Here is a 20,020-nt window from a genome sequence, read left to right on the forward strand (position 1 = left end):
GAATAACAGATCCATCAACAGCAACAGTAGCATCAAGATATCTTTTGCTCAATTGCAAAGAACAGAAACAAAATGAAAAACAAGAGTAAACAACAATAATTTTGATGAAAATATAGAAAGCATTGCAAAGCGGAGTATAAAACGATGAAAAACAAAATTGAACCAAGTTCTCCACTAGTTTTTTCTTGCATATCAGGAAGTATACGCCTTAACGGATCCTCTATTATGATAAGCAAAGAACAAAACTACTTTAACTAGGTTCCATTTCACATTCTAATTTTGTCTAACAACATTGTAAGTTAGCAACCTTCCCGTCATGTTCTTTAGAGCTTTCGTAATGTTCTAGCCACATGGCAATATTTAACGTGTATATAGACTGTTTTAAGCACTAAGTGGCATTTAGCTGTGACATCTCTCTGAACTTTCCATTTACTTCCAAGCATTTTTCGATTTCTTATTTCCATCAGTTTGACACCTCCACCTCTCAAGGCATTTTAGATGGTTGGTTTCCTGTTAAATGCAAAGGTCACTTTTCTTTTGTAATCCTTCATCTCTGATCCTTTTAAAACTGATCAACAACCTGACAATTAAAATATATATTTTTAGTCCAATATATTGATTGCCCGAATATTATGTGTAACTGTATAACCATTTCTAACATCAGCAATCCTCTTCTTGCAGACTCTCTTAGATTCATTATCCACCTGTTTGGATTCAAAGTGTGTGTATATATATTTGTGTACATATGTATATAGATATTTTTTTTGTTCCTGTCCTATTTCCCCGAATATCCTGGGTTTATCAATTTCATTAGAGCTCTTTAAGCAATCAAAACTGTTACAGAGCTCCAAATGTCCTCCTCTTTTCATACATTCATAGGGTTAAATGATAAAATTCTGGTGGCTTGCAGCTCAAACTAGCTGGAAAAGTGCAACAGCAAATAGAGGAGTTGGAAACTGGCTGAAAGTAGAAGTGTAGCAACTTGAAACATAAAAATACAATTGCAATACAAATATATAACAATCAATCAGATGGTAAAACCAAATTTAATTATGCATAAAACATCAAGAATAAAGCAGACGGGTATTGTCAAATCCCCTAAAAGCGTGACTGTTTTGTTATAATGGGGACGTAAGTAGAAGGCAGAAAAAACATCCTGAAATATCACAAAAAGAGATTCAAAAATGAACATGTATGGAATGCATGGATATTTTAGTTATTCGCATAATGTGACCACATAGAATCCCATCTATACGGATAGTAAGTCACCTAAACACCTCACATATCCACAGGGCTCTCTGCTTTACTTTTCATTCCTGAAAAAAGAACCCCTCTCCCTACTCTCCCATTCCCTTAATCCCCATCCCTATAGAGCATATTTCTGCTCCCCCTTATGTACTCCCTGGAACCCACCGGCGATACACAAAAATATCCCATTGCATTGCCCAACACAGCTGAGGTAGTAATGTCGTGCTTAATGCAGGTGGGCTTCGGCCCACACTGCATGCCCCAGTCAGACTGGGGTTCTTTACAAGTGGAAACAGATGCATTTATAATTTCCTGTGGACCCACAGCATGGGTGGGTGCCAGGAAGCCACCAGTGGTACATAGAAATATCCCATTGCATTGCCCAACACAGCTGAGGTAGTAATGTTGTGCTTAATGCAGGTGGGCTTCAGCCCACACTGCATGCCCCAGTCAGACTGGGGTTCTTTACAAGTGGACAGATGTAGGTTAAACTCTGTGTGCACCTACAGCATGGGTGGCTCCCTGGAACCCACCGGCGGTACATAGAAATATCCCATTGCATTGCCCAACACAGCTGAGGTAGTAATGTCGTGCTTAATGCAGGTGGGCTTCGGCCCACACTGCATGCCCCAGTCTGACTGGGGTTCTTTACAAGTGGAATCAGATGCATTTATAATTCCCTGTGGACCCACAGCATGGGTGGGTGCCAGGAAGCCACCGGCGGTACACAGAAATATCACATTGCATTGCCCAACACAGCGGATGTAACGTCAGCTGTAATGCAGGTGGGCTAAAAATTCATTTGATTACACTGTAGGCGAGGGCCCACAAAAATTGCTGTATCAACAGTACTAATGTACATCAAAAAAATTGGCCATGGCCAACCAAAAGGGCAGGTGAAACCCATTAATCGCTTTGGTTAATGTGGCTTAAGTGGTAACTAGGCCTGGAGGCAGCCCAGTTAAACTAAAAATTGGTTCAAGTTAAAGTTTCAACGCTTTTAAGAGCATTGAAACATATAAAAATTGTTTAGAAAAATTATGAGTGAGCCTTGTGGCCCTAAGAAAAATTGCCCGTTCAGCGTGATTACGTGAGGTTTCAGGAGGAGGAGGAGGAATATTAGACACAGATTGATGAAGCAGAAATGTCCCCGTTTTGGATGGTGAGAGAGAACGTAGCTTCCATCCGCGGGTGCAGCCTACGTATTGCTTACGTATCGCTGCTGTCCGCTGGTGGAGAAGAGAAGTCTGGGGAAATCCAGGCTTTGTTCATCTTGATGAGTGTTAGCCTGTCGGCACTGTCGGTTGACAGGCGGGTACGCTTATCTGTGATGATTCCCCCAGCCGCACTAAACACCCTTTCCGACAAGACGCTAGCCGCAGGACAAGCAAGCACCTCCAGGGCATACAGCGCTAGTTCAGGCCACGTGTCCAGCTTCGACACCCAGTAGTTGTAGGGGGCAGAGGCGTCACCGAGGACGGTCGTGCGATTGGCTACGTACTCCCTCACCATCCTTTTACAGTGCACCCGCCGACTCAGCCTTGACTGGGGAGCGGTGACAGTCTTGCTGGGGAGCCATAAAGCTGGCCAGGCCCTTAAAGACTGTTGCACTGCCTGGGCTGTACATGCTGCTCGATCTCCGCACCTCCTCTGCTACCTGGCCCTCGGAACTGCGCCTTCTGCCACTACCGCTGTCGGATGGGAATTTTACCATCAGCTTGTCCGCCAGGGTCCTGTGGTATAGCAACACTCTCAAACCCCTTTCCTCTTCGGGAATGAGAGTGGGAAGGTTCTCCTTATAGCGTGGGTCGAGCAGTGTGTACACCCAGTAATCCGTAGTGGCCAGAATGCGTTGAATGCGAGGGTCACGAGAAAGGCATCCTAACATGAAGTCAGCCATGTGTGCCAGGGTACCTGTACGCAACACATGGCTGTCCGCACTAGGAAGATCACTTTCAGGATCCTCCTCCTCCTCCGGCCATACACGCTGAAATGATGACAGGCAAGCAGCATGGGTACCGTCAGCAGTGGGCCAAGCTGTCTCTTCCCCCTCCTCCTCATCCTCCTCATGCTCCTCCTCCTCCTCCTGAACGCGCTAATATACGCGAGATATAGACAGGAGGGTGCTCTGACTATCCAGCGACATACTGTCTTCCCCCGGCTCGGTTTCCGAGCGCAAAGCGGCTGCCTTTATGGTTTGCAGGGAACTTCTCAAGATGCATAGCAGAGGAATGGTGACGCTAATGATTGCAGCATCGCCGCTCACCACCTGGGTAGACTGCTCAAAGTTTCGAAGGACCTGGCAGATGTCTGCCAACCAGGCCCACTCTTCTGAAAAGAATTGAGGAGGCTGACTCCCACTGCGCCGCCCATGTTGGAGTTGGTATTCCACTATAGCTCTACGCTGCTCATAGAGCCTAGCCAACATGTGGAGCGTAGAGTTCCACCGTGTGGGCACGTCGCACAGCAGTCGGTGCACTGGCAGATTAAACCGATGTTGCAGGGTGCGCAGGGTGGCAGCGTCCGTGTGTGGCTTGCGGAAATGTGCGCAGAGCCGGCGCACCTTTACGAGCAGGTCTGACAAGCGTGGGTAGCTTTTCAGAAAGCGCTGAACCACCAAATTAAAGACGTGGGCCAGGCATGGCACGTGCGTGAGGCTTCCGAGCTGCAGAGCCGCCACCAGGTTACGGCCGTTGTCACACACGACCATGCCCGGTTGGAGGCTCAGCGGCGCAAGCCAACGGTCGGTCTGCTCTGTCAGACCCTGCAGCAGTTCGTGGGCTGTGTGCCTCCTATCTCCTAAGCTGAGTAGTTTCAGCACGGCCTGCTGACGCTTGCCCACCGCTGTGCTGCCACGCCGCGCGACACCGACTGCTGGCGACGTCCTGCTGCTGCTGACACATCTAGATTGCGAGACAGAGGTTGAGGAGGAGGAGGGTGCTTTAGTGGAAGAAGCATACACCGCCGAACATACCACCACCGAGCTGGGGCCCGCAATTCTGGGGGTGGGTAGGACGTGAGCGGTCCCAGGCTCTGACTCTGTCCCAGCCTCCACTAAATTCACCCAATGTGCCGTCAGGGAGATGTAGTGGCCCTGCCCGCCTGTGCTTGTCCACGTGTCCGTAGTTAAGTGGACCTTGCCACTAACCGCATTGGTGAGGGCGCGTACAATGTTGCGGGAGACGTGGTCGTGCAGGGCTGGGACGGCACATCGGGAAAAGTAGTGGCGACTGGGAACTGAGTAGCGCGGGGCCGCCGCCGCCATCATAGCTTTGAAGGACTCCGTTTCCACAACTCTATACGGCAGCATCTCAAGGCTGATAAATTTGGCTATGTGGACGGTGAACGATTGAGCGTGCGTGGTGGCGTACTTGCGCTTGCGCTCCAACAGTTGCGCTAGCGACGGCTGGACTGTGCGGTGCGAGACATTGGTGGATGGGGCCGAGGACAGCGGAGGTGAGGGTGTGGGTGCAGGCCATGAGACGGTCGTGCCTGTGTCCTGAGAGGGGGGTTGGATCTCAGTGGCAGGTTGGGGCACAGGGGGAGAGGCAGCGGTGCAAACCGGAGGCGGTGAACGGCCTTCGTCCCACCTTGTGGGGTGCTTGGCCATCATATGTCTGCGCATGCTGGTGGTGGTCAGGCTGTTGGTGGTGGCTCCCCGGCTGATCTTGGCGCAACAAAGGTTGCACACCACTGTTCGTCGGTCGTCAGGCGTCTCGGTGAAAAACTGCCAGACCTTAGAGCACCTCGGCCTCTGCAGGGTGGCATGGCGCGAGGGGGCGCTTTGGGAAACACTTGGTGGATTATTCGGTCTGGCCCTGCCTCTACCCCTGGCCACTGCACTGCCTCTTGCAACCTGCCCTGCTGCTGCCCGTGCCTCCCCCTCTGAAGACCTGTCCTGAGTAGGCGTTGCACACCAGGTGGGGTCAGTCACCTCATCGTCCTGCTGCTCTTCCTCCGAATCCTCTGTGTGCTGCTCCCTCGGACTTACTGCCCTTACTACTACCTCACTGCAAGACAACTGTGTCTCATCGTCATCGTCCTCCTCACCCACTGAAAGGTCTTGAGACAGTTGCCGGAAGTCCCCAGCCTCATCCCCCGGACCCCGGGAACTTTCCAATGGTTGGGCATCAGTGACGATAAACTCCTCTGGTGGTAGAGGAACCACTGCTGCCCAATCTGAGCAGGGGCCCGAGAAAAGTTCCTGGGAGTGTTCCCGCTCCTGAGCATGTGTCATTGTAGTGGAGTGAGGAGGCTGGGAGGAAGGAGGAGCAGCAGACAGAGGATTCAGAGTTGCAGCAGTGGACGGCGCAGAACTGTGGCTGGACGATAGGTTGCTCGAAGCACTTTCTGCCATCCAGGACAGGACCTGCTCACACTGCTCATTTTCTAATAAAGGTCTCCCGCGTGGACCCATTAATTGGGCGATGAATGTGGGGACGCCAGAAACGTGCCTCTCTCCTAATCGCGCAGCAGTCGGCTGCGACACACCTGGATCAGGAGCTCGGCCTGTGCCCACACCCTCACTTGGCCCTCCGCGTCCTCGGCCGCGTCCACGTCCTCTAGGCCTACCCCTACCCCTCAGCATGCTGTATTACCAGTGATTTGATTTCCCAGGCAGGAAATAAATTGGCGCAAGCCTGCAGGCCAAATATAATTTTTTCGCTTTTGCAAAGGGAAGGCCCCACTGCGTATATTCAATGAACAATACGTTTAATAACTGTGGTGTGGCCCTGAAAAAGTGTCACACAACTTTAGTGTTGCAGAGTTATTAACTCTGGCAGAGCAGGTATTTGCCAGTCAGAAAAGACAATGGCGCAAGCCTGCAGTAAACTGTAGCTGGTTGCGTCTGATTTTTTAAAGTTCTCCACGCAGCACACACGTACACGGAGACCTTAGGACTGACACAGGCAGGCCAAATATAATTTTTTCGCTTTTTTGCAAAGGGAAGGCCCCACTGCGTATATTCAATGAACAATACGTTTAATAACTGTGGTGTGGCCCTGAAAAAGTGTCACACAACTTTAGTGTAGCAGAGTTATTAACTCTGGCAGAGCAGGTATTTGCCAGTCAGGAAAGACAATGGCGCAAGCCTGCAGTAAACCGTAGCTGGTTGCGTCTGATTTTTGTATGTTCTCCACGCAGCACACACGTACACGGAGACCTTAGGACCGACACAGGCAGGCCAAATATAATTTTTTCGCTTTTTTGCAAAGGGAAGGCCCCACTGCGTATATTCAATGAACAATACGTTTAATAACTGTGGTGTGACCCTGAAAAAGTGTCACACAACTTTAGTGTAGCAGAGTTATTAACTCTGGCAGAGCAGGTATTTTCCAGTCAGGAAAGACAATGGCGCAAGCCTGCAGTAAACCGTAGCTAGTTGCGTCTGATTTTTGTACGTTCTCCACGCAGCACACACGTACACGGAGACCTTAGGACTGACACAGGCAGGCCAAATATAATTTTTTCGCTTTTTTGCAAAGGGAAGGCCCCACTGAGTATATTCAATGAACAATAACTGTGTTGTGGCCCTGCCTACACAATTCTGTCCCTGTAGTATCAATGGAGGGTGCAATGCTCTGCACAGACGATTTTTAGAAAAAAAAAAATGCAACACTGCTAACAGCAGCCTGCACAGTACTCCACACAGTTAAATGTGGCCCTAGAAAGGACCGTTGAGGTTCTTGAAGGCTACACTCACTCCTAACACTCTCCCTGCCTAAGCACCACTTCTGTCCCTAATGCCGGGTGCAATGCTCTGCACTGCCGATTTTGAGGAAAAAAAAAAAAAACACTGCTAGCAGCAGCCTGCACACAGGTAGATGTGGCCCTAAGAAGGACCTTTGGGGTTCTTGAAGCCTACACTAACTCCTAAAGCTCTCCCTACAGCAGCTCAGGCACCAGCAGCACTGTCCCTCACTAACTCACAAGACATCTGAGGCGAGCCGCGGGAGGGGCCGACTTTTATACTCGGGTGACATCTGATCGCCCCAGCCACTCACAGCAGGGGGGTGGTATAGGGCTTGAACGTCACAGGAGGAAGTTGTAATGCCTTCCCTGTCTTTCAATTGGCCAGAAAAGCGCGCTAACGTCTCAGAGAGGAAACTGAAAGTAACTGGAACACCGCGTGGTACTTGTTACGAGTAACGAGCATCCCGAACACCCTAATATTCGCACGAATATCAAGCTCGGACGAGTACGTTCGCTCATCTCTAGTCTTAAACCTTCTTTATGACAAAAGTTTGGGGAAAGATTTAAATAGTTTGGTTATATTGACTGGCCTGCACTTAAACTTTAATCTGGACAAAAACTTGGGATGAATGCAACATTGTCTACAACAAATATCAATATCTTCAATGTTCAAAATGTGGCAGTCTTAAATGTTATTGTTTTTAAATTGATTAATAGAACATATTTCAAATTCTGATTCTAGGAAAGAACAGTAGCAATACGAAGACAAACTGTGGGGGGATTTGGACTTAGCATAAAGGTACAGTATGTCTATACTTTAAGATATTACTTCAAGAATCTGCCATTGAAAAGATTGTGCATATCTAGACGTCTGAGAGACCCTACTATTTAAAGATGAGCGAGCGTACTCGCTAAGGCAAATTACTCGAGCGAGTAGTGCCTTTTGCGAGTACCTGCCGCTCATCTGAAAAAATTCGGGTGCTGGCGAGGGTGATTTGCGGGAGTGAGCAGGGGGAGAGAGATCTCCCCCCTTTCCTTCATGCTCTCCCCCGCCGCTCCACGCCCTCCGCCGGCACCCGAATCTTTTGAGACTAGCGGGCAGGTACTCGCAAAAGGCAATACTCACTTGAGTAATTTGCCTTACCGAGTACGCTCGCTCATCTCTACTACTATTCTTTAAAGCATAATTGCACATTTTCCAAACTTTTGACATGTCAGATGCTATGTCAAAATTTTGATCAGTGAAGGTCCCACTGCTTAGACCTCTGCTGATCACTGAAACAAGGGGATTGCAGCACTCACCCAAGCACTGTGCTCTTTAAATATCTTTGCAGCCTGTCACCTGCTCTCGGCAGCTGAAGACTGACAAATAGAGGTCTATAGACATGTATACGTCTATCTTTAGCTGCCAAGAGGAGCCGACAGGCAGTGAAGATAGCGGAAGGGCACAGTGTTCGGGTGAGTGCTGCAATCCCCTCATTACAATGATCAGTGGGATTCTCATCAGTGAGACCCTCAATGATCAAAACTTTTGACATGTCGCATAATTTAATTAGCTCATGTTGTGTAAAGGTGACCTGGCACATTGGGCAGAAGTTGATGAAAATGTAGTATTTGAACCAAAGTGATAATTCATCAGGTCAAATTTCACAATGAACTATCATTTTAATTGACTGATTGCAAACAGTTATCATCTGAAAAGAAGTAGGTCACATTTGAAATTCTCATTGGATGGTTTGATGAAAGATCTTTATTAGAGATGAGCGAACGTACTCGGATAAGCACTACTCGTCCGAGTAATGTGCCTTATCCGAGTACCGCTGTACTCGTGCTGAAAGATTCGGGACGCGCTGCGGAGCGGGGAGCTGCAGGGGAGAGCGGGGAGGAACGGAGGGGAGATCTTTCTCTCCTTCTCTCCCGCCCGCTCTGCCCCGCTCCCTGCTGCGACTCACCTGTCAGCACAGCAGCGGAGCGCCCCGAATCTTTCAGCACGAGTACAGCGGTACTCGGATAAGGCACATTACTCGGACGAGTAGTGCTTATCCGAGTACGTTCGCTCATCTCTAATCTTTATACCTTACGAAAGATGTTTTGTCTATGAATAATCTTCATTTAAAAAAACATTTGCAGAGAAACTGTTCATCCTCCATTGAACATGGCACTTTGAACAACTGTGTATGGCTACAGTGGCAAAATGATCATGCATCAGATGATCGTTTAATCATTAACCTGCTAATCTAATCTGCATGGCCACTTTAAAGGGAGTCTACAAGACTATGGGAGAGATGGTGCATGGCACTCTGAAAACAGTCACATTACCAAATAGTGTGTGATCTTTGGTGGGTGACAATGCAGGGAAGGGGTGAATATAAAAAAATACATCACCCTGTCACCTCCCATAACATGGTGCTGGAAAGAGCTGACAATATCCCTTTAAAGCAGACCAAAATATTACTCCTTTTGCTTCCATCAGAAGTAATATACATTTCTTATATGATTATGCTGTCATGGTTTTCCAAATCAAGCATTTTCCACTAAAATAAGCACATAGAGGATATTTGTAGACTCATATCCTTTATGTTTTATCATGTTCAATCATTATCTTTAAAGAAATATTTTCATCTCAACTAAACATGATTGAGATGCGAATACAGGGTAAATCACCATAGAGCCAGGAATACCACAATAGTCAAGCTAACTATTCTACACTGTTTCCGTAACTTCCATAGAAGTGAATTAGAGTTATGTAAATAGAGCAGCACAGTGAGCTATGCTGAAACTGTAATTTTTGAGATGTGCAAACAGCATATAGTGCAATGCTATTATGTTGAAGCAACTTTCATTCACGGAAATTGAAACAATATTTTACACCCGGGAGAGGGCAACTATGGAGATAGGTGTGTGTCTCAACGGTGGAATCTGAATTTATTAGACTTTTTATGGCATATTTGAGCAATTTTGAACCAAAATGATAATTAGAAATATAAATGGGCTATCCCACAAAAATATTCACTGGAATCTGACAGATCATTAAAAAATAAGTAGTTTAGCAATAAAAACCATTTTTTTTGGAGGGGAAAGGGGGCTTAAATAATTTACCTTGGTGGCAATGGCAGCGCTGTCTAGAACTTCTGCTTTTATGGATATGTCTGTCCACCTTCTTAATCGTACAGACATAGAGTTGGTGTTCTTCTCTCAGGCTTAAAGAAGAAAGGTTGGTACCTTGTTAGCCAGTAGAGCAAAATGTGATTGTTCTCAGTGAGAGAAACCAAGTAATCTTCTAGATTTACTTTTTATTGGCTAACATAAAGACATGATGTTATAGCAAGCTTTCAAACCTATCCTTATATTCCAACATCCCACACAAAGATGACTCAAAAATATGTGAGGGAATTGAGAAGGGTTATCAGAAGTCTGCCTGTGGGTTCTACAAAACTTTTGGACTTGATACCGGAGAACCCCAAGGTTGACATATTCTACATGATTCACAAACTACACAAAGCTGGCAATCCACGAATGCCAATTATCTCAGGTGTGGGAAGCCTCACTGAAAGAATCTCAGAATGGGTAGATAGTGTCTTCAAATCAGTGGTGAGAAATACAGTCAGCTACTTGCAGGACACCACTGACCTACTGAACAAACTGTCAACCATAGGTCCCCTCCCCGATAGCACTGCCCTGGCCACAGTGGATTTGGAATCCTTATATTTCAACATCCCACATGAAGATGTACTGACCCCCTACCAGGTACATCTTGAGTAGAGATGAGCGAGCATACTCGTCCGAGCTTGATGCTCGTTCGAGTATTAGGGTGCTCGAGATGCTCGTTACTCGAGACAAGCACCACGCGGTACTCGTCTCGATTAAACGAGCACTGACCATTGAATTCAATGGAGCCGGCAATACAGCCGCCTCCATTGAAAGCAGTGAGCTGCCGGCGATCTCAGGATGAATTTTCAGGAAGGGCTTAAAAATATAAGCCCTTACCTGAAAATCATCCTAAAATGTGTAAAAAAAAATATGTCAGCATAAAGATCGTTCTCCTCTGCCATAGCTGTAATGGGTGTGAGTGAGAGCTGCCTCTGATTGGTCAGGCTGTGACCAATCAGAGGCAGCTTATTCAGCAGGCGGGGATTTTAAATCACCCGGCTGCTGAATACTATTCAGAGCAGTTCAGGAGAACTGCCGGCCAGATGCGGCTGAACTCCGGCTTCAGAGGAAAGGTGAGTATACATTTTTTATTTTTTTTTTACACATTTCTGGATGATTTTCAGGTAAGGGCTTATATTTTTAAGCCCTTTCCAAAAATTCATCCCGCGCTCGCTGGCAGCCCATTGCTTTTAATGGAGCCGGCTGTATTGCTAACATCGTTCTTCTCTGCACAGCTGTTACAGCTGTGGCAGAGGAGAATGATCTTTATGCTGACAGTGCGGGGGGGGGGGGGGGGTTCACTCCCGCGCTCACCGGCAGCCCATTGCTTTCAATGGAGCCGGTTGTATTGCCGGCTCCATTGAATTCAACGGGCTAACATCCTTCTTCTCTGCCACAGCTGTTACAGCTATGGCAGAGGAGAGTGATCTTTATGCTGACATAAATTTTTTTTTTATTTTTACACATTTTAGGATGATTTTCAGGTAAGGGCTTATATTTTTAAGCCCTTACCGAAAATTCATCCCGCGCTCGCCGGCAGCCCATTGCTTTCAATGGAGCTGGCTGTATTGCCGGCTCCATTGAATTCAATGGGCTAACATCGTTCTTCTCTGCCACAGCTGTTACAGCTGTGGCAGAGGAGAACGATCTTTATGCTGACAGTGCGGGGGGGGGGGGGCACTCTTGCCGCTATTGTGGCTTAATAGTGGGACCTGGGAACTTAAGATGCAGCCCAACATGTAGCCCCTCGCCTGCCCTATCCGTTTCTGTGTCGTCCCCATCGCTTTCGTGAATTTCCCAGATTTTCACAAATGAAAACCTTAGCGTGCATCGGCGATATACAAAAATGCTCGAGTCGCCCATTGACTTTAATGGGGTTCGTTACTCGAAACGAACCCTCGAGCATCGCGGGAAGTTCGACTCGAGTAACGAGCACTCGAGCATTTTGGTGCTCGCTCATCTCTAATCTTGAGGTCAATGGGGCTGCCTCTGAATCGGTGTTAAAACTCAGAAGATTCATCGGCACACACAAGTAATTCTACTTTGGCAAAGAGATATACCTGCAACTCACCGGAAATATCCTATTGGAGGAACCGGACAAAAACTGAAAGCGAGGCTAAGGTCTCACCACCACCCAATTAAAGAAAGAAAGGCTGAATTACCTTCGGTGGAGCATTTTTCCAGCTATGGACACAACATAGAACATATGAAAGTTACTATATTAAAAGGCAACTTCAAATCTCAATGTCACTGAGGAATTTGGGAGTACAAGTTTATAACCATCTTTGATACTCTCAAGACAGGGATAAACCTCTCAAGCATCTTCATGTAGCCTTGGAGAATGTGAGAATCCTATAGCAGAGATAACACACAGGCCTGGTGACCTTGTAATGCCAATTTAGAGACCATAACTTTTGCATCCTTATCAGTGGACTAATTAAGAATTTACTCCTCTACTCATCCTGATCCTGTTCTTTTATTCTTTCACCCCTTTCACAGTTTAGACAAATCTAAAATGATAATTCTTTATTAATTATATTTAAAAATTATTTGAACGAACACGGGCACAACACAGAAGCCACTGGGTTGATGGAGATATGAGAGTCTCTTCAAGGACCTAGGTGCCACATCCTAATACTGCTTCCCTCTGTATACAATCATAGCAGAGAGGAAGAGCATGTTATGGGAAGTTGGCAACGTACAGTGGCTTTAATCAACGAACAATTAAAAAGAACTCGGACCAAATTCTATACTAGTGTCCCTCTCTTGTGCTCTTAGTTCACTATCAAAGTAACGAACAAATCAGCTACCATCACTAGATAGACTCAGCAATGAAGCTTGAATAGATGAGCATAGTATAGTTTTAAACAGAGGGAAAATAAGTTTCTAGAGAGCTGTGTTGTAATAAAGGTTGATTGAGATGTATCATGCAGTAGTGCGGATCTTCATATCATTATTCATAAACCTATATGCCTCTCTAGAAACCCTCTTATGCTTGAATTCATGCGAGCAAAAGAGAAAGGATATAAGGACAAGTTGTGGGCCCAGTATAATGTCAGTGAGCACACTTCTTCTCCTTCCAGGGCCTGTTTAGTAGTCCTGGATTCTTAATTCATTCAGATTACTAGTATCGGCATTGATGCACTCATAGTTAGCTCTCTCAGTACTGTATAATCTCTTTCCATTTATTCTCAACGCGTTTCTCCGCTAATAATGGCGGGTCATCAGGAGATCAATGAGTTTAGTACTAAAGGATCAATTTTATATGTTTATTAGTACAAAAAGCACGAATCATCGGTGCTTGTTCATAATGTATTTCCGAGTTTACTCCGAACCAATATCAAGCATATACTGCCAAGTGACGGTAATATCTCGTGTTTATATAGAGGGAGACTCTTTGAGGTATTAGAATGAAAGTGGCATTAGAGATGTGGGCTAATAGTGGGTCTTGAAGGACCTTTTTTGCCAAAGGATGCCCCCTGACCAGACCGAGACTGTTGTCCAAGAAAGTCTATATAGCAGCTAGGTCTGATTCAGTATCTCAGCATGCACAGTAGCAACTCTTAGACTGTGCCTGAGGCCGGGCAATATAGAACAAATAATGTCTGTAGCGGCAGTTGTATTAGAGGAGACCTCTTTAGAGAATAAGCCTTCTTTAGAGAATAAGCCCTCTTTAGAGAATAAGCCCTCTTATGCCAACATGGATAAAACGTGCACAGTAGCAATTCTTTAGCTGTGCCTGTGAACGGGCAAAATAGAGCAAGTACTGCCTATAGCGGCAGTTATATTAGAGGAAGCCTCTTTTTTAAAAGGCCAGAGGCGCTGCTCTATTCATGCTATACTCTATACCACTATATCTCAGATAGAGACCTATTTAGGGACATGGAGACTCTGCTACAGTGACCCCACTGTGCATATATCTAGCTACTAGATCAGACTCAGGTTTTGCCTATACCATCTTTATTGGAAAACCTGAGCCTTGCACTACTTGACAGGGGTCACTTTTATTTATTTGTTGGCAGAAGAGGGCTTATTCTCTAATTTTTAAAAAAGAGGCTTCCTCTAATATAACTGCCGCTATAGGCAGTACTTGCTCTATTTTGCCCGTTCACAGGCACAGCTAAAGAATTGCTACTGTGCACGTTTTATCCATGTTGGCATAAGAGGGCTTATTCTCTAAAGAGGGCTTATTCTCTAAAGAGGGCTTATTCTCTAAAGAGGTCTCCTCTAATACAACTGCCGCTACAGACATTATTTGTTCTATATTGCCCGGCCTCAGGCACAGTCTAAGAGTTGCTACTGTGCATGCTGAGATACTGAATCAGACCTAGCTGCTATATAGACTTTCTTGGACAACAGTCTCGGTCTGGTCAGGGGGCATCCTTTGGCAAAAAAGGTCCTTCAAGACCCACTATTAGCCCACATCTCTAATGCCACTTTCATTCTAATACCTCAAAGAGTCTCCCTCTATATAAACACGAGATATTACCGTCACTTGGCAGTATATGCTTGATATTGGTTCGGAGTAAACTCGGAAATACATTATGAACAAGCACCGATGATTCGTGCTTTTTGTACTAATAAACATATAAAATTGATCCTTTAGTACTAAACTCATTGATCTCCTGATGACCCGCCATTATTAGCGGAGAAACGCGTTGAGAATAAATGGAAAGAGATTATACAGTACTGAGAGAGCTAACTATGAGTGCATCAATGCCGATACTAGTAATCTGAATGAATTAAGAATCCAGGACTACTAAACAGGCCCTGGAAGGAGAAGAAGTGTGCTCACTGACATTTATACTGGGCCCACAACTTGTCCTTATATCCTTTCTCTTTTGCTCGCATGAATTCAAGCATAAGAGGGTTTCTAGAGAGGCTTATAGGTTTATGAATAATGATATGAAGATCCGCACTACTGCATGATACATCTCAATCAACCTTTATTACAACACAGCTCTCTAGAAACTTATTTTCCCTCTGTTTAAAACTATACTATGCTCATCTATTCAAGCTTCATTGCTGAGTCTATCTAGTGATGGTAGCTGATTTGTTCGTTACTTTGATAGTGAACTAAGAGCACAAGAGAGGGACACTAGTATAAAATTTGGTCCGAGTTCTTTTTAATTGTTCGTTGATTAAAGCCACTGTACGTTGCCAACTTCCCATAACATGCTCTTCCTCTCTGCTATGATTGTATACAGAGGGAAGCAGTATTAGGATGTGGCACCAAGGTCCTTGAAGAGACTCTCATATCTCCATCAACCCAGTGGCTTCTGTGTTGTGCCCCGTGTTCGTTCAAATAATTTTTAAATATAATTAATAAAGAATTATCATTTTAGATTTGTCTAAACTGTGAAAGGGATTTATTACTAATAATTTAGACGTTAATCTGCTTCTGTGACGGCGTCTTTTATTGTTTCAGGTGCAAATTAATCACACCATGACTGTGTCTTTTCATATGTAATTATAATATATTAATATAATATTATACCTACATACTTCTTTGGATCTATTCCATTAAGCTTGAGAAAGAAACATGGGGCCACTCTTACACAGGCTTTTGTAAAAACACCATGCTTTACAGTGTTTTTAAAACGCCCATCATTGCAATGGGTGATGTGGTGCATCACAAATACGCTGAATGCACGAAATTACATCATACAGCTTCGCTAAAACGCTCGTCTGAGAAGTCCCATTAAAATTAATGCAGCCTCAGTACAGGGTTTTTAGCGGACGTTTCAAATGCCCACTAAACGCTGTACAAAAAAAAATGCCCGTGTGAGAGAGGCCTTAGTAGGTTTCAAAGCTCACCATAACATCCTGTCTAGAGATGAGTGAGCACCAAAATGCTCGGGTGCTCGTTACTCGGGACGAAATTTTCGCGATGCTCGAGGGTTCGTTTCGAGTAACGAACCCCATTGAAGTCAATGGGCGACTCGAGCATTTTTGTATATCGCCGATGCTCGCTAAGGTTTCCATTTGTGAAAATCTTGGCAATTCAAGAAAGTGATGGGAACGACACAGCAACGGATAGGGCAGGCGACGGGCTACATGTTGGGCTGCATCTCAAGTTCCCAGGTCCCACTATTAAGCCACAATAGCGGCAAGAGTGCCCCCCCCCCAACAATTTTTACTTCTGAAAAGCCCTCATTAGCAATGCATACCTTAGCTAAGCACCACACTACCTCCAACAAAGCACAATCACTGCCTGCATGACACTCCACTGCCACTTCTCCTGGGTTACATGCTGCCCAACCCCCCCCCCCCCCCACGACCCAGTGTCCACAGCGCACACCAAACTGTCCCTGCCCAGCCTTCAGCTGCCCTCATGCCACACCACCCTCATGTCTATTTATAAGTGTGTCTGCCATGAGGAGGAACCGCAGGCACTCACTGCAGAGGGTTGGCACGGCTAGGCAGCGACCCTCTTTAAAAGGGGCGGGGCGATAGCCCACAATGCTGTACAGAAGCAATGAGAAATATAATCCTGTGCCACCGCCATCAGGAGCTGCACACGTGGGCATAGCAATGGGGAACCTATGTGCCACACACTATTCATTCTGTCAAGGTGTCTGCATGCCCCAGTCAGACCGCGTTTTTTTTATAAATAGTCACAGGCAGGTACAACTCCGCAATGGGAATTCCGTGTGCACCCACAGAATGGGTGGCTCCCTGGAACCCACCGTCTGTACATAAATGTATCCCATTGCAGTGCCCATCACAGCTGAGGTAACGTCCGATTAAATGCAGGTGGGCTTCGGCCCACACTGCATGCCCCAGTCAGACTTGGGTTCTTTAGAAGTGGACACATGCAGTTACAACTCCCTGTGGACCCACAGCATGGGTGGCTCCCTGGAACCCACCAGCGGTACATAAATATATCCCATTGCAGTGCCCAGCACAGCTGATGTAACGTCAGCTTTAATGCAGGTGGGCAAAAAATTTATTGGATTACACTGTAGGCGAGGGCCCACAAAAATTGGTGTACCAACAGTACTAATGTACGTCAGAAAAATTGCCCATGCCCAACCAAGAGGGCAGGTGAAACCCATTAATCGCTTTGGTTAATGTGGCTTAATTTGTAACTAGGCCTGGAGGCAGCCCAGTTAAAATAAAAATTGGTTCAGGTGCAAATTTCAACGCTTTAATGAGCATTGAAACGTATAAAAATTGTTTACAAAAATTATATGACTGAGCCTTGTGGGCCTAAGAAAAATTGCCCGTTCGGCGTGATTACGTGAGGTTTCAAGAGGAGGAACAGGAGGAGGAGGATGAATATTATACACAGATTGATGAAGCTAAAAGGTCCCCGTTTTTGATGGTGATAGAGAACAATGCTTCCATCCGCGGGTGCAGCCTACGTATTGTTTAGGTATCGCTGCTGTCCGCTGGTGGAGAAGAGAAGTCTGGGGAAATCCAGGCTTTGTTCATCTTGATGAGTGTAAGCCTGTCGGCACTATCGGTTGACAGGCGGGTACGCTTATCTGTGATGATTTCCCCAGCCGCACTAAACACCCTCTCTGACAAGACGCTAGCCGCAGGACAAGCAAGCACCTCCAGGGCATACAGCGCGAGTTCAGGCCACGTGTCCAGCTTCAACACCCAGTAGTTTTAGGGGGCAGAGGCGTCACGGAGGACGGTCGTGCGATCGGCTACGTACTCCCTCACCATCCTTTTACAGTGCTCCCGCCGACTCAGCCTTGACTGGGGAGCGGTGACACAGTCTTGCTGGGGAGCCAGAAAGCTTTCAAAGGCCTTAGAGAGTGTTCCCCTGTCTGTGCTGTACATGCTGCCTGATCTCTGCGCCTCCCCTGCTACCTGGCCCTCGGAACTGCGCCTTCGGCCACTAGCGCTGTCGGATGGGAATTTTACCATCAGTTTGTCCGCCAGGGTCCTGTGTTATAGCATCACTCTCGAACCCCTTTCCTCTTCAGGTATGAGAGTGGGAAGGTTCTCCTTATACCGTGGGTCGAGCAGTGTGTACACCCAGTAATCCGTAGTGGCCAGAATGCATGTAACGCGAGGGTCACGAGAAAGGCATCCTAACATGAAGTCAGCCATGTGTGCCAGGGTACCTGTACGCAACACATGGCTGTCCTCACTAGGAAGATCACTTTCAGGATCCTCCTCCTCCTCAGGCCATACACGCTGAAAGGATGACAGGCAAGCAGCATGGGTACCCTCAGCAGTGGGCCAAGCTGTCTCTTCCCCCTCCTCCTCACCCTCCTCATGCTCCTCCTCCTCCTCAACGCGCTGAGATATAGACAGGAGGGTGCTCTGACTTTCCAGCGACATACTGTCTTCCCCCGCCTCTGTTTCCGAGCGCAAAGCGTCTGCCTTTATACTTTGCAGGGAACTTCTCAAGAGGCATAGCAGAGGAATGGTGACGCTAATGATTGCAGCATCCCCGCTCACCATCTGGGTAGACTCCTCAAAGTTTCCAAGGACCTGGCAGATGTCTGCCAACCAGGCCCACTCTTCTGTAAAGAATTGAGGAGGCTGACTCCCACTGCGCCGCCCATGTTGGAGTTGGTATTCCACTATAGCTCTACGCTGCTCATAGAGCCTGGCCAACATGTGGAGCGTAGAGTTCCACCGTGTGGGCACGTCGCACAGCAGTCGGTGCACTGGCAGATGAAACCGATGTTGCAGGGTGCGCAGGGTGGCAGCGTCCGTGTGGGACTTGCGGAAATGTGTGCAGAGCCGGCGCACTTTTCCAAGCAGGTCTGACAAGCGTGGGTAGCTTTTCAGAATGCGCTGAACCACCAAATTAAAGACGTGGGCCAGGCATGGCACGTGCGTGAGGCTGCCGAGCTGCAGAGCTGCAGAGCCGCCACCAGGTTACGGCCGTTGTCACACACGACCATGCCCGGTTGGAGGCTCAGAGGCGCAAGCCAGCGGTCGGTCTGCTCTGTCAGACCCTGCAGCAGTTTGTGGGCCGTGTGCCTCTTCTCTCCTAAGCTGAGTAGTTTCAGCACGGCCTGCTGACGCTTGCCCACCGCTGTGCTGCCACGCCGTGCGACACCGACTGCTGGCGACGTGCTGCTGCTGACACATCTTGATTGCGAGACAGAGGTTGCGTAGGAGGAGAAGGAGGAGGAGGAGGGTGGTTTAGTGGAAGAATCATACACCGCCGCAGATACCACCACCGAGCTGGGGCCCGCAATTCTGGGGGTGGGTAGGACGTGAGCGGTCCCAGGCTCTGACTCTGTCCCAGCCTCCACTAAATTCACCCAATGTGCCGTCAGGGAGATATAGTGGCCCTGCCCGCCTGTGCTTGTCCACGTGTCCGTTGTTAAGTGGACCTTGGCAGTAACCGCGTTGGTGAGGGCGCGTACAATGTTGCGGGAGACGTGGTCGTGCAGGGCTGGGACGGCACATCGGGAAAAGTAGTGGCGACTGGGAACTGAGTAGCGCGGGGCCGCTGCCGCCATCATATCTTTGAAAGCCTCCGTTTCCACAATCCTATACAGCAGCATCTCCAGGCTGATAAACTTGGCTATGTGCATGTTCAATGCTTGAGCGTGCGGGTGCGTGGCGGCATACTTGCGCTTGCGCTCCAACACTTGCGCTAGCGACGGCTGGATGGTGCGCTGAGAGACATTGGTGGATGGGGCCGAGCACAGCGGAGGTGAGGGTGTGGGTGCAGGCCAGGAGACGGTAGTGCCTGTGTCCTGAGAGGGGGGTTGGATCTCAGTGGCAGGTTGGGGCACAGGGGGAGAGGCAGCGCTGCAAACCGGAGGCGGTGAACGGCCTTCGTCCCACCTTGTGGGGTGCTTGGCCATCATATGTCTGCGCATGCTGGTGGTGGTGAGGCTGGTGGTGGTGGCTCCCCGGCTGATCTTGGCGCGACAAAGGTTGCACACCACTGTTTGTCGGTCGTCTGCACTCTCAGTGAAAAACTGCCAGACTTTGAGCACCT

General features: G+C 47.5%; 1 protein-coding gene across 1 annotated transcript in view; it reads left to right on the forward strand.

Annotated features, from left to right (window-relative positions):
- SNTG1 (syntrophin gamma 1) overlaps positions 1-20,020 on the forward strand; it is a 239,301-nt gene that overhangs the window by 59,878 nt on the left and 159,403 nt on the right. The window contains exon 4 of the mRNA XM_066578979.1: positions 7,685-7,741. Within this exon, the coding sequence (XP_066435076.1) occupies positions 7,685-7,741 (57 nt within the window). The remainder of the gene's footprint in view (positions 1-7,684; positions 7,742-20,020) is intronic.

This window comes from Eleutherodactylus coqui, chromosome 9, assembly GCF_035609145.1.
Source record: "Eleutherodactylus coqui strain aEleCoq1 chromosome 9, aEleCoq1.hap1, whole genome shotgun sequence".
Taxonomy (NCBI): domain Eukaryota; kingdom Metazoa; phylum Chordata; class Amphibia; order Anura; family Eleutherodactylidae; genus Eleutherodactylus; species Eleutherodactylus coqui.